The 14,160-nt window shown below is 43.6% G+C and overlaps 1 protein-coding gene and 1 long non-coding RNA gene across 10 annotated transcripts in view; one reads left to right on the forward strand and one right to left on the reverse strand.

Annotated features, from left to right (window-relative positions):
* The window catches only part of LOC148379136 (uncharacterized), an 86,185-nt gene that overhangs the window by 36,758 nt on the left and 35,267 nt on the right, over nt 1–14,160 (forward strand). For 3 of the 7 annotated variants that reach the window (XR_015855339.1, XR_015855336.1, XR_015855338.1), the window contains exon 3: nt 7,260–7,338. This is a non-coding gene — a long non-coding RNA (uncharacterized LOC148379136). Of the gene's footprint in view, nt 1–7,259; nt 7,339–10,692; nt 11,968–12,096; nt 12,870–13,312; nt 13,601–14,160 lie in introns of those variants that run through there. The other 4 variants (XR_015855341.1, XR_015855340.1, XR_015855337.1 and 1 more) reach the window with 4 other exon arrangements.
* lrrn3b (leucine rich repeat neuronal 3b) lies at nt 476–11,631 on the reverse strand. 3 transcript variants are annotated; one of them, XM_088366605.1, is made up of 2 exons: nt 11,355–11,627; nt 476–4,033 (listed from the first exon to the last, which is right to left on the reverse strand). In XM_088366605.1, the coding sequence occupies exon 2, from the start codon at nt 3,677–3,679 to the stop codon at nt 1,559–1,561; it is 2,121 nt and encodes a 706-aa protein (XP_088222731.1). In that variant the 5' UTR covers nt 3,680–4,033; nt 11,355–11,627; the 3' UTR covers nt 476–1,558. The 3 variants fall into 3 exon arrangements, 2 of the variants coding, with proteins under 2 accessions (XP_088222731.1, XP_088222732.1); XM_088366606.1 differs by lacking the exon at nt 11,355–11,627 and adding an exon at nt 10,915–11,318; XR_015855333.1 differs by lacking the exon at nt 476–4,033 and adding an exon at nt 5,721–6,729 and having other exon boundaries at nt 11,355–11,631.

Consider the following 14,160-nt stretch of genomic DNA (forward strand, 5'->3'; position numbering starts at 1 on the left):
ACTCCCTTTGTCTTTGACAGATGGCTTGCCTCTAAAAGCCTCTGTCCATGGTGCTGAAGGCTGGGCCTGACGTACGAGCGCCGAGCCCCGTTTGATAAATCCACCATGTCACTCGGCGCCTGACAGCCATTCATCATGCTTGACTTTCTCCTACGAAATGTTCCGTGTGCCGGATAATTCAGTGGGCCCAATAAAATGCCAGTCCTGGAGCTTTTTTTTTTTTTTTTTTGAATGGCCTCCATCACGCCCCCGTGCAACTCCTGCCTGCTGTGCTCTTCAGACTACAGGGACATTTTGTTCGTGACTAAGCATTGCCACTTTTTGTTTTTCTCTCATGTCGTCTGACAAAATATTAGACATTCACACAACTCGAAAATGATGTCCGTATTTTATCCGACAAGTTTTGCTAGTGGTAGCAATTAATTTTGGGACAAATAATGAGAATTAAAAAAAAAAAAGACCAAACATTGGCAAGTTGTTTGTAAAAGAAACAATGACATTTATTTTATTTTTTTCTTAGCACTTAATAAGTCTGTTGTGCCCGTGAATCACATATAGAACAGTTATAATATAAAAATGGCTTTTAACTTTACACCCAAAGCAACAACGAAATAGTTTTTTTGTTTTTTTTTTAAATATGTTTGCTAAAAATACTGACAGGGTATTCTTCACGTCATACTGGAGAATAGCTTGCGATTCTGCAATGAGTACATAGTCATGTTTTTTTTCTTTTTCTTTTTTTTGCTGCTACTAACATATTTATTCCCGTTGATTCTTCTTCATGTAGTTCTTTTTTTAGGCACTTACCAGGGTACTCCAGACGCCATTTTTTTCCCGGCCATAGCATAGCGGCCACCATACTTGTTGTAGTCCGTTTCCACCCCCCTCCCCCCCTAGTCATAGTTGAAAAGAGAACTACAGCGCATTTCTTCCCAAGATAGCAAATTTTGTAGCAGAATTCCATTAAGTTTAATGTGACATTGTAATCCAACATAGTCAGCCACTTGCCTAAAATTCCAAGCCAATTATTTAAACTGCTGCGATACAGAGGAGCTGTGGTAACATTAACATAATAGAATATATAACAATAGTTCCATGAAAAAAAAATTAATTCATCTTAAATACAAAAGAGGGTATGTTTCATCAAAAGGCTTTACACCACTGTTATTTGTCTAATCTACTAAACCCCTCCCCCCCACCCCACCCCGGTATAGACAGGTGTTATTATTATTTCGCTAACTCGCCTATGGATGTTTGACAAAGCACAGACGGTATTGCTTGGGACCACACAGACAGTTCCACAACTTGAACAAATTGAACAGTCAGTTACAATAGATCTGACCCTCCCTGTTGATCATTCCATAACTTTTGTTTCCGCCAACTGTGTTTGGCAGTCAATTGCCGACCGGTCGATGTACGTCGTAGTTGCTAAGCCCCACCCCCATCAGCTGAGTTCTTGGACTCCCAGTCCAATGGTAGAGTATCTGAGCAATGGGGTTGCCTTTTTAAACAGTAGTCGTCCAACCTGCCTGTCGTGGAGTCCAATCGGCGTAGCTCCTTAAAAGGCATTGTCAGATACGTTTATGACCGTCGCTTTCACTTCCACGCCGTTCGGCAGCACCCGCCCGGAAAACCGAAAGAAAGTCGGGCGCCCGTCTGAAGCTTCCGTCGGTAACAGCAAAGCTTTGGAGTCGCATTTCCTTAAATCCCCATTAAGTTGGTGGATCCTCAGAGACACATAAATAAGTAGACAGCCCAGTGAAATTCCAGCTAGGAGCACACCAAAGGATGTGATTAGCGTCGTGTCCCATTTTTCCGTGTCCTTGGCCGTGAGCGCTAATCCCTTGGTGGTGACATTGACACATTTGGTGTCATGCTTGTAATGGATACTGCGGACGTCCACGCATACTATATACTGAGTGGCAGGGTTGAGATGGGTAAGGTTGTAGATTTGGATGTCAGAGGGCACCCTGGTGGAGAAGGAAGCGGCAGGATGGTGAGCATTTGACAGGGCGTACCATTTAATACTTGGAGCCAGTGTCCCCGGACTCGACTTCCACCAAACCAGGACGGCGTTGGTCCCGACCGACTTGACCTTGACATCCAGGGAACCGTTTGCGGGTTGAGGGAAATATCCGTTCACCTCGACGGAAACCGATTTAAGATCGGCTCCGACGACGTTGTGGGCGACGCAAGTGTAAGGACCCGCTTCTTTTTCGGTGATGTCGTAGATGTCAAAGGTCCCTTCCGGGTGCATGTAGAACTTATCGGACACCGTGTTGGGCATGACTTTATTCCCGGACGGGGTGATCCAGTAGATCTCCGGCTCCGGTTCGGCAAAAGCCCTGCAATGGAGCGACACGGAGTTCCTGCTCCGTACTCTGATATGCCCGGGCATACTTTCGGGAGATATGAGCGGCAGACAAATCTCCATCATCTCCCTGAAGTGAACCTGTCGGACATGCTGGCCCTCGTACTCCGGAGGCTCGACGCAGTAGAGCGAGTCGGGCTCCATGAAGCGAATGTTGGTCTTGTTCATGTTCATCCAGCGTACCACGCAGTCGCAGCGGATGGGGTTGCTATGCATGCTAACCTCTCTGAGATTTGGCAGCGACTCCACGGTAATTCTGTGGAGGGCGCTGAGAGCGTTGCCGTTGAGCATGAGCGTTTCCAGCCGCGGCAGTTTGTAGAACGCGTTGGGGTGGATGTAAGATAGTTTCGGGTTATTGGTGGCTTCTATTTTGGTTAGCTCGGGCAGATTATTCAGGGCAAAGCTGTCGATGGAAACAAGCTCCGGCATGCTATTAATCCCCAGCTCCTTTAAATGCAGCATGTCCACAAAATCCCCTCGCTGTATTCTGGCAATTGGATTTTTATTCAGATCCAAAAATTTCAAGTTTTTCGCATTTCTCAAGGCCGAATGCGGCACCTCCGGGAAAGTGTTATCATAGAAGGAAATGCTTTCTAAGTTATCTAGGCCGACCAAAGCGTTGTCGGGGAGCTGCGACAGGTTCATTCTGGTGAGAACGAGACTGCGGAGGCTGCTGAGAGGTTTGAAATTCATCTCGTCGATTGAAAGCACGGGATTCTCGCCAATCATTAGAATCTCCAGGTTGGGCATGGGTTGGAACCACTCTCTGTGAATAGCTTTCAGCTTATTAGAATTGAGATGGAGTCGTAGAAGTTTGCCGAGACCCTGGAAAGCCATTTTGGAAATGAAGGAGATGAGGTTGTGATTGAGATAGAGCTCTTGAAGATTGGCCACCTCCGCCAGACATCGGTCGGGAAGTTCTTGTATTCGGTTCTCCTCCATATGTAGCGACAGGAGCTGAGACAGAATCCCGAGATGGACGTCGTTCATGGACGAGATATTATTTTGCGATAAATCAATCTCGGTGATGTTGGCGAGGTAATCCAAGGGTTTGTCTATTTTTGCAACGTTATTTGTTTGCAGTAACAGTACTTGCGTACCCACGGGTAGTTTCTCCGGCAGGTTAAATAGTCCCAAATCATTACAGTCAACAGTCTGGGCCTCCATGTATACAGAACTCGGGGAGAACCAGGGTCTGTCCTCGCAGACGCAAAGTTTGGGGCAGTCCGGCCGTTTATCAACGGCCACAACAAAAGAAGCCACGGCCAAGCCGACGAAGAAACGATCCACGAACGACACCTCCTTCATATTGGTCTTCGGTCGGAAATCGGTCCTCCTAAATTATGTATTCTTAGCTGTTCACGGGTGATGAATAATTTCTTGCATCTGCTGAGGTGAATGACTCACCAGCCCTGCCACCTCCACATTCCACTGCAGCAGAGCTCCCCCGAAAAACTCTCAAGAGATTCGTTTTGTTGTTCTTGTCTTGCTGTGCAATTGCCCTTGGTGGCAATTGCTAATCACTCAAAGTCAGGGTGCAGGGCCAAGACTGCAGTCAGGTAGACCAGAGGAATTGGCTTGGAGCATCCATAAAATCTCTCCTTCTCTTTAGAAAGACAGATGTCCCCGTTGATTGTCGTCCACTGCCCGGTCCGTTCCAACCTGTAAGACAAGAAACAAGCCATGAATCAGCGAGACGTAATAACATGTAACGGGGTCGAACCATTTGGACGTGTTGACATTTATTATTAGGGCATAGTGATATATGTTGACATTTATTCACACTCACTTTAGAACAGAGCCATGCTTTTAAAAATGCTTGACCTTCCGGGCATTTTTTTTTTTTTCTTGAAAATGCCATTTGCCCTAATGCCAGTGTGTTATTGGTTAAAACGGAAGCTTTATTAGGATTCCCAACCGGCAGATGTCCCGCGGCTTAAATATTAGGCGCATGGCAAGCTCCTTGGAAATCTCTTTAATATGTCAGTCACCATAGCAACAAGTCGACAGGCAGCCAGGGGGAAAGTGCAAGCTTGAACCGAGTGTCGTTTGCGGATGCAAACAGCGAACAGTACGCATTTTGTAATCGAGGATAATTAATGTCACGGCCATCGTTACATTGGGCTAATCAAATGAATTTGCTTTTCATTCTTCATAAAGACACGGAATGCCCTGTAAACACAAACGGCGCACGTGGGGGGGAAATAAATATTTACGTCTTGTTTGCAAATTACGACCAATTGTGCGAAGGAGAGTCGCGTGTCATTCGCAACGTCAACATAAATAGACACGCTGATATTATCCTTCTACTATAATTAATAAATGAATAAATACATAAAAAATAATAAATAAAAATTATTAAATTTAATTATATTTAATAATATTTAATATTTTATAAGAGAATAAAATAATTGTTTTATTTATTTTATTTTATTTCCATTCAAAAATCCACTATGATATCCAGTTTTGTCTTCTATTTGTTCCCGTGACCTTACGACCTCGTCACGTGGCTTGAATTTGTAACCGTGACATTTGTAAATGCCTCTTAATGAAGAGATGCCTTTTGATGGTGCTTGTGATATTCCGGGAACGATAAAATGAGGATAAAGTACGACGATGGCTAGAAAGCCAGAAACAGAAAAGAAAAATGGTTTCATTTCATCACAGCCGCTGTTTCCACCTCAGTGGTCACAAGGGAGACGCGGCGAATAAAATAGCCAACAATGAAAATATATAAATAAATGGCCACGAACGCCGCAGAAATGCTGCAGTTTGCCACGCCAGGGGTTCATTTCTCAACCTTTGCTCCAGCACGAGCTGAGAAGTGGAAGGGATGGGGGAATGTTCATCCAGTGGATGGTGCAAGACCACTTGAAGTGGTTTTTCCTAAAGCAATCGGGCGCTTTAATAAGCTGCACAGCATTCTGATAGAACAGGCTGAGCTTCATTGTGGACATGAACTACTTAGTGAACTTCACCCAGGACACCTCGGCCAGTGGGAGCAATGCCTCAATGTATTTTGTGACTGTTTGAGAGAAGGAATCATTACCCCTTTTTTGTTTAACGTTCAGCGTTATCTGGCCCGCATTGATTAAATGTAGGGTGGGATTAGGACGGCTTAACTAACAATTTACAAGCTGGTGTGTCTTGCAAACACAATTCCTGGGCAATAAATGAGTACACGTTGCTCTCGGTGATAATCGACGATATGTTTGGAAATGGACGAGGCAAATAGTGCAGGCGCTGGTTTCGAACTCAATCTTGAATTTAGCAAATTTTGTTGCTGACTAAAGATGTAATTTACATTTGGCTGAAATTATTATATTATATTATATTATATTATATTATAAATTACATATATGTTATATTAGGTTATGTTAGGTTATGTTATGTTATCTTATACTATATTATACTATATTATACTATATTATATATTATATTATAAATTATATATATGTTTTTTTATGTTATGTTAGAAAGGCAAATAAAAGATCGATGTGTGTAAGTTGTTACAGGGAAGTCATTGAAATCTCCAACCGAGCGTTACATCATCAACAGCCGGTAGTTATCGGCTAAAAATCTTGAAAGTACTTGACACATATTACAGCTTTGACATTTGCACAAAAGCCGAAAGAGGTCCTTTATAGGTCAGTCTCAGGTGTTCAGTCATGGAGCTAACACGAGCTCCCAGGTGTCAAAAGATGAACAAGAAGGGAATCATTCGTGCGGCATGTGTCGGAATCCCTGCGGTTTTGTTTGTGTTGCACGTCGCCCTTTTATTTATTTTTTTCTTAAATAGAACTCTGGCATATGTTTTATTGGGCGGTTTGATTTTTTGACATATGCGCCCAGATTACACCATTTGCGCTCACATTTGCAGTTGTGTCAGGCTAATCATGATAAACCTGAAATTGGATGAGTTTTCATCACAGTTCAAGGTGAAAAGCTTTTTCATTCATCTCTTGGCAGCGTCTCGCACTTCCTTTCCCACTGGGCCACCTCCATTATGCGCTGAGGCTGTTCTGGACAGTAATGGCACAAATACAGTTTGATTGGAGACCAGTGAGATATGACCACTTTAAATTAATGAGTGTTCGCACCAGGGGCACAAAAGCGTTGGTCCGGGTGGCTCTGCGGCACTAATTCAGGCCTGCTGGCTGACTCAAGTCGGCCATGTCGCCCAACGACCGGGCAGAACTGTTTGTTTTATGCTGTTTATTGAAAAGGGCTATAAATCTTTCCTCTGGCTTCATGGGGCTTGGATGAGATTTAGTGGAGCAAGGACATAAAGATGATTGCTTTGCCGCAGGTTGGGTATTCATCTGTGCCCCGTGTGGTTACAGGGTGACCTACAGTACCTGTGAAAAAAAATAAAAAAGGAAAATTAAATGACTATACAAAATACGCCAAGTGACGGGAATTTGGAAAACGTCGGTTTTGGTGGTGAGCGTATTGGCCCATGGGGAGGGCTGAATGGTCAGGGGTGTCAGAGACTCGTAAAAAAGGTTTTAAAAAGATGAAAGGTCATAAAAAATCTCTATTTTTATTTTTTTAAAGGGAAGACAATTTTGCAATTTAAGGTCGATGCACATAAAATGATGTGGCGGGCCCTAATCTGGACCCCGGGCCTCGAGTTTGACACTCATGATCTAAATAAGGTTCTGCTTCTGCTGAGTGGTGCTAAAAGAGTTTTTTGGAGTTCGTACTCGCCCTCTCTCTCTATTCAAATCCTTTTTATTACAGCTCTGTTGAACTAATGAGCCAATGTGTTCATCTGCCTTTCCAAACCGGCTTCAGCCTGTCTACTTTGATTCCAATAAACCTTTTTATGTCTGCACAAGTTTCGAGTAGTAATTGTAGCCGTGCTGCTTTCTGCTTGCTTCTGCAGCTACAAGTCAGGCTCACTTTGGACCATCTGGATCTTTCTCTCTGACGGAACCTGCCTTCATGTCGGCGTGGATCAAGAGGTAGGCCATCTCGTAATTGGTAGTACAATCTGTCCTTGGGGGGGAAACAATTATCTTTAAAATGCTCCTCCACGAGCAGCATATTGGATGGAGCCTCCACCAAGGTGTGGGGGAGTACATGACTATGAATTTGTGCTTCCTTAGAAAATGTGAGTAGCCCTGATATGAACTTCCTTAAGGTGGAATAAGGCCAGGATAAAGATAATTAGACAATTTGTAGTTTTCGTATTGGCACATGAATGTCTTCTTGGGCCACATAAAATGATGTGGTGGGCCGTATCTGGCCTCCGGGCCTTATGTTGAGCTTTGAATTGAAGGTACAATATTGAATAAGTGCATCTTGAATATTTCCATTTCTAAACGCCATACATGTGTAAAACTGGCTTGACATGACCAAGCCACTTCGGATCCTCTGGTTAAGCCCCTCGGTGGGTGGGTACGGCTGCGAGGCTTCACTGTCATTCCCTTTGCCCTTCACCTTATTGATTTACTATTATACTTTCACGGAGCTAAGAAGGAGGTCCATTAAAAGGAAACCTTCTTTGCGGCGCCATGTATGCATAATGAAGCAATCCATGTGCATGCTGGCGTTGGACGCTTTTCCTTCCTTGTACAGAGGAGGCCATTGGCGAGTTGATCGTTAATGCAAAAATCAATGTTCCAAATTAACCACAGGACCCCCGTCTGTTTTTTTTAGCCTTTCCCTAGATACGATTTGCCCTTGGGCTCAAAGTACACGCGCAATGCTATCGAACGCTAGCTAGCGCTGCATTAATGGCGTCGCGCAAACACATACAAGCGTCGATTCGCTGATGGTGGAAAACACATAGTCGGGTTTCTTTCTAATTTACACCGTGCTGCATTTATTAAACTAAGGTATCCACCTTAAGGGTGCCACGGATAAGGTCAAAAGCATAGCAAGCAGTCCAACAGTCATTTTTGTGGCGGTATAATCGTACTCACTCTTGACAAAAAATCTGCATAATGTCCCGCGTATTGCTGCTAGCCAGAATGAAAGGGGGGAGGGGAGGGGAGAGGGGGGGCGCCAGTGGCGTATCCCTCAAAGTCAGAGCCAAATTGAATCTGCAGGTGCAAATGTGGCAAGTGTGCTGCCTCAGAGATGCGCCGCTATCTGTATTCATACGAATAATAAATGGCAGGTCAACACGCCGCCGGCCAGAAGTTGCCATGAGAGAGAGAATTATGCACCAATGCAGAACAACTTTATTCGGCCTTCATACATTCATAGCAATTTTGTTCTATGCATTTGATGTGGTTTCAAATTTTACCAACGTGATATCTGAAAGAGATCTTGTGTTGTTGCCCTGAGGCAACAGTTTTTTGTTTGTTTTCTTTTTTTACATATTTTGAGGTGTTTCTCTTTGTTGTGGGAGTTGAAAGATGAGGAAAATAACGATTTTCTGCAAGTTGAATTTGTTAAAGTATTTTTGGGGGCCGTGTCTTTTATGTACAGTATAGGCTACAAAACAAACTAGTTTTCAAATTAGACTAGTATAAACAGTTTTTTTTTTTAAAATGATTAGTAATTTTCGTATTGACACATGAATATATTGCGCAATTTTTCTGATGTGGCGGATCGTATCTGACCCCCGGGCCTTGGGTTTGATATCAGTGCTGTACTTTTTTTATTCACTGTCGCCCTCTGTTGGCTACTTGATGCCATTACATTTAAAGTTATATGATTTTTCGGTTTTCATCTGCGTGTCTCTGAAGGAACGTGCAAGTACTAAACTTACCTCAACTTCGTCTTCATTGGCTACAAGTTTAACTTGCTTTCAACTCTATGTTTCTGAACGCTGCACGAGAAGACTCATCATTGATTCATCAGGCCCAAGGCGCCGTGTTGTGTACGTACGTAGCAGTCGGAATGTAGAACAGATGGACCATGTAGAAAAAGCTCTTGGATGTTATCTAGGTTGTCTTCCCATGCTTGGCATATGTTGCAATCATGTTCAACTATTTCAATACGGTCGAGTTCAATTTGAAAGTGGAACGATTCGATTCAGTGGGATTACGAGTCGGATACATCTCAGTTCGAGAGGTTTATCAATTTACATATATGCGAATGAACTTGTTAGCATTATAAATGTAGCATTTCTCTCCAGTAAGCTAATTCGTATTTGAAAGTGGAAAGACTTGATTCAGTTTGATTCGATCGCATGAGTCAAAACCCATTTTCCGATTCGATCGAGTACATTCCGATTCAAATCGTTTTTTTTCTTACAACCCCTCATAAATAAAGTTCCGTTACAGCACTGACGATGTTTTTTGCGATTATACTGACCATTATTCCGCTTCCAAATGCAAAAGTAAATTGCATAAGTCACGCAACACAAAAGCCGTATCAAATGTCACCGTGACCTTTTCGATATGGTCTCGCAAAAGCCACAGTGACAAAATCTTTTTATACATCCTTTTGTTTGCGGGGATTTTGATGTACCCTATCGAATATCTCCGGAACAAAGCTCTGCACTCCATCTTTCCTGTTGCCCTCTTATTCCATTTTAAATGTCTGTTCGGGAGCTCAGGATGCGATCAGCGATCCCCCCCGCAGCCTTAGCGTGAATATGTTTACATGCATTTCGCCCGGCGTCAGATCCTGCAGCATCTCGTTACTATCATGGCGCCAAACGTAGGAGATTCTTTATTTTTCAGTTCCCGCCCCCAAAACATTCATCACCTTCCTGGGACTTGCTGCCCTCTACATACCAAGAAATGCATAATAGCGAACACCCACAGTGTGATTGACGTTCCCCAAGTCTACGCAAGGCCACTGCGGGTACAACATCTTTTCCCACCACACACACAAACACACATCCAAGCTCACCTTATTGCATCGAGATCAATAGTCAATTCCCCGAGCCACTCACGTTAAGCATATGACTTGTTGTGGACATGTAATATTGATTTTGTTTTGGAACAAATGCGCCCAAAATAATGAAGGCAGGCCATTAGTGCTGTGCTCTACTGTTTTGTTTTGTCCCGCTGCCAAGGAGAAACAATGCATTTAATAATCATAAACTCCTTGTCGGACTTTACTGCTTGCCCCGGAGGGTCATTTGGAACAAGGACTCTCGGCAAGCATGAAGATTTCCTCAAATGTGCCACGTGATGCCCCCCCCAAATGTATTCTTGCCAAAATGCCAGCATTGTGCTCCACCTGCCTTCACATCATCCACTGGGTGACTTACATTTTGGACCAAGAGGGCATGAGAAGCGCGAGATAAACGCCCTGTGAGACGAGAGAGCACGCACGCACTGCACTTTCTCTCTCTCTCTCTCTCTCTCTCTCTCTCTCTCTCTCTCTCTCTCTCTCTCTCTCTCTTTTGCCAGATGCCTGCTGTGTGGGTGTGCACGAACGCGCACATGCAGCGAGGATGCTGAGGGGAGCTCAAAGATGCCTCACAGTGGCGGCTTTAATTACGCATCGGGTGCACGACACAAAGGCATCCGAATCAGTTCAGCCTATAAAGTAGTGTGTTCATGTCCCAAGGAGGAAACCCAAGGCGGTGGGGGGGAGTGAAAATAAAGCTTGCAAATATGTAATGCACTTACATGGTGGCAACCGTGGAGGAAGAAAGGAAAGGGAGCTGCCATCATTGGATTTCTTCGAAACGTGTGCGCTCGTGAATCCCGACCCGGGGACACATCCAAGTGCGCGCTGTTTCACTTCCACACTTTGCACCATCCAGCAAAGCCCTCTTTGCATGTTAACGCGACGACGATCACGCGTCTGCGTGCTCGCATGACGCGCGTTATGCGTAGTTGCGCAAAAAAAAAAAAAAAAGCGCACAATCGCGGCTAAACTGTCGTCATCAGCTTCAGCATTTTTTTTAACAAGGCGCTATTTGTTGGACACACAAAAATGGCTGATAAGGTGACGTTATTTTAATTAACTTGCAGCGTTCGGTGCGCGCATGCAATCACCCAGCATTGAATCAAACACCCAAAAAAAAAAAAGCTTTGTATTGCAGCTTCAATCTAAGTAAACTTACCATTTGGAACATTGCGGATCTCGAAGCAGCGACTATATTCCCCTCAAGTGCGCCGTTCTCTGACGAGATGCCAGTCAACAATGTGCGGTCCTTTCGTGCAGGCGCTCCTCTCCAACAAACCCGAAAAAAAGAAAAAAAAATTCTGAAAAAGTCCAAGTGTGCGAAAACACAAAGAGGGGCTCACGCGTGTCCTTCCCTTGGCGTCCTCAGACAGGCTGACGGAGGCAGCATCCCTCTCCCCGTCCTCCGAGTGTCAGGCGGACCGAGTTGACGCGCCGCCGCCTCCTCACCAGTCATTAGTGTTCGGGGACTTAATCCCCGCCTCCCAGGTATCCAGCCAATTGCGTCAGAGGAGCTCACTGCATCCCTCCTCTGATTGGTCGAGTCAAGTTGTCGGTCATGCCTGACAGTCGCTGGTTCTCGTCTGTTGGAGGGGAAGAACGCTGCAAAAAGTGTTCCTCGATGCAATAGTGCATTTCATTTTGACAACTTGTGTGCATGCATCTGTATAAATCTGAATATTTATAAATCTATATATAGATGTATATGCATAAATTTCACAGTAGACTTAATATTCAAGTTTCACCTCAGGGTTTTACTTCTGGATCTCACATTGTTTATTCTAAATATTTTTATATTGATACGTTTTGCAATTCAGAAGTCAAAATAATATATTTTGGGTTAGGGTTAAGTTTTGACTGACCATCATTCCATTCAATATAAGAAAAATATGCAATTTTAGTGGTTATTTTTTACAGCGTGCCGCAAAAGGCAGAGCGAGGGAAGAAAATGGATATCTGTACCTATTAGCTGCAGAGCTCCCCACTCAGATCCCAGGAGGCTTTCTAACACAATGTTCTACAAACTGATGATCCTGGAGGTCGGTGAGGGTTAGCCGTAGCCTCTCAGCGAGACAGAGACATCCCTCATGTGTCAGGCTGCGGAGTTCTGATCCAAAAGTTACTTCTGCTGGAGGCTGGCTTGTATCCAATGCACTCTTTCCAAATCATAAATACATTTCAGTATGTGATGTCACAGTGCATCCGATTTTGCAGTTGTAGCATTTATCAATTTTCTTGCTGGATGATATGAAATTTAATGAGTGACCTGTGCCTGTCATTTTATCGTGTGATGACTCAGCAATTTACCGTGCAGCCATTAAGAACAACGACTGGAGGTGAGGAGGTTTTGCTAACAAGCTGACACACCACCTGACAGTATGACACATTTATTTTTTTTCAGCTACGTTATAAATAGACAATTTGTTGGCGTATTGCAGGAAGTCACCTGGCAGGGTGAACGTTCAGATCCCATTCCAAAGTGGTAATATGTGTTACACTGGAAAGACTATTTTTAATTTCCCCAGACTGTTTGGTCTTGGGTGACTTGTGATGGTTCTCGCTGTCATCTCTAGAGAGCGACGGCAAGATTGTTTTATTTGTCGACAAGATGCCTTTGTGTTCAGATTAGAAGTTTTTGTGGCTCTCTCGTATGACGCATGATGTATTGTCATTATTTGCCGGGTTATTTTTAGATGTTTGATAGCTTCTTGTACTTTTCTCCTTCAAAGGACGGTTTGGGTTTTGCCAGCCGGAAAAAATAAATAAATAAATCAGCTATGTCATGTCATGTTATGTATAACAAGACATTGCTTTACATCAGTTTAACGTTTGATGACAACGGTGTCAAACTCGAGGGTCGGGGGCCCAGATACGGCCCGCCACATCATTTTATGTGGCCCGCGGAGACAAATTTTCGATCAACTTTTCAAATTGTCTTCACTTTTAAAAAATAGATATCGCTAGCAATTATTATCACATCTTAGATTTTAAAATTCTATTGTATCAAATGTTTGAGGCTGATCGAAAAAAAAAAAAGTCGATGAAGTAGCCCATACTGGAGAAATGGGGCTGCTGATTCAGCATTTTTTTTTTCTCTCTCACTCTATACCTTCTAAGTTGACCGTGGAGACTTCATAGCTCATGAAGCAAGTCAAGGGTGCAGTCAACTCACCATAAAACCACTCCAATAGACTCCAAGCCACAGGGGAAAGCCTGGATTGTTTCTGGACAAATGCAGAAAATTGGCCCGCCATGAAGAATCTGCGTTAAATTTAATGCAATAAAACACTATTTGGAGGCAGGGACGAAAGAGGGGTGGACTCCAGGCTCGATGTGTTTACAGTGTAAATGATGTCTTTGCTCGCACTTGTTTATTGCGGAGTTTGGGGGAATATTCCGAAGGCGTTTCATGGTGACATTTTGTGATGTGTTCCGCCGAGGGAGAAAAGGCCACGGAGGGCAGTGGAATTTATTGACTGAATTTCACAGTTATAAATGGTTTTTTTTACAAGTGACATAAAGAAAATGATATGTCCTCTGCTGAGGCTGGGCACATCCGTGAGCTTGTTCCGTCTACCGGCAGCAGTCACGGCACTTATCGTGAATAACGTTTCGCTCGATAGACTGTAACTTGGCTTCTGATAAAAATTGGGCAGAGAATTGGAAGATTACGGCCGAGTTTTTTTTTTTTTTACTACCTGGTGCTTTTCATGCATGGATGTAGTTGTGTATATATAAATAAATGACATAAAATTTGAAGAAGAGGAGGCTTAATTAGGGATGAAAGAAACGAAAAGTTGTATTTCTCTCACACAAATGAAGTGGACACATGACAGCAGCTCTCGCAAACCGAAATGTCTAAATGATAGCGAGCGAGCTCAAACATGTTGCAAACATGCCCAAGTGTTGAAAATTGAAATGAATGAGCTTGTTGAACAAATGTAATCACGGGATCCATTTCTCAG

This window comes from Syngnathus floridae, chromosome 22 (genome assembly GCF_059516105.1).
Source record: "Syngnathus floridae isolate MCC-2025c chromosome 22, RoL_Sflo_1.0, whole genome shotgun sequence".
NCBI lineage: Eukaryota > Metazoa > Chordata > Actinopteri > Syngnathiformes > Syngnathidae > Syngnathus > Syngnathus floridae.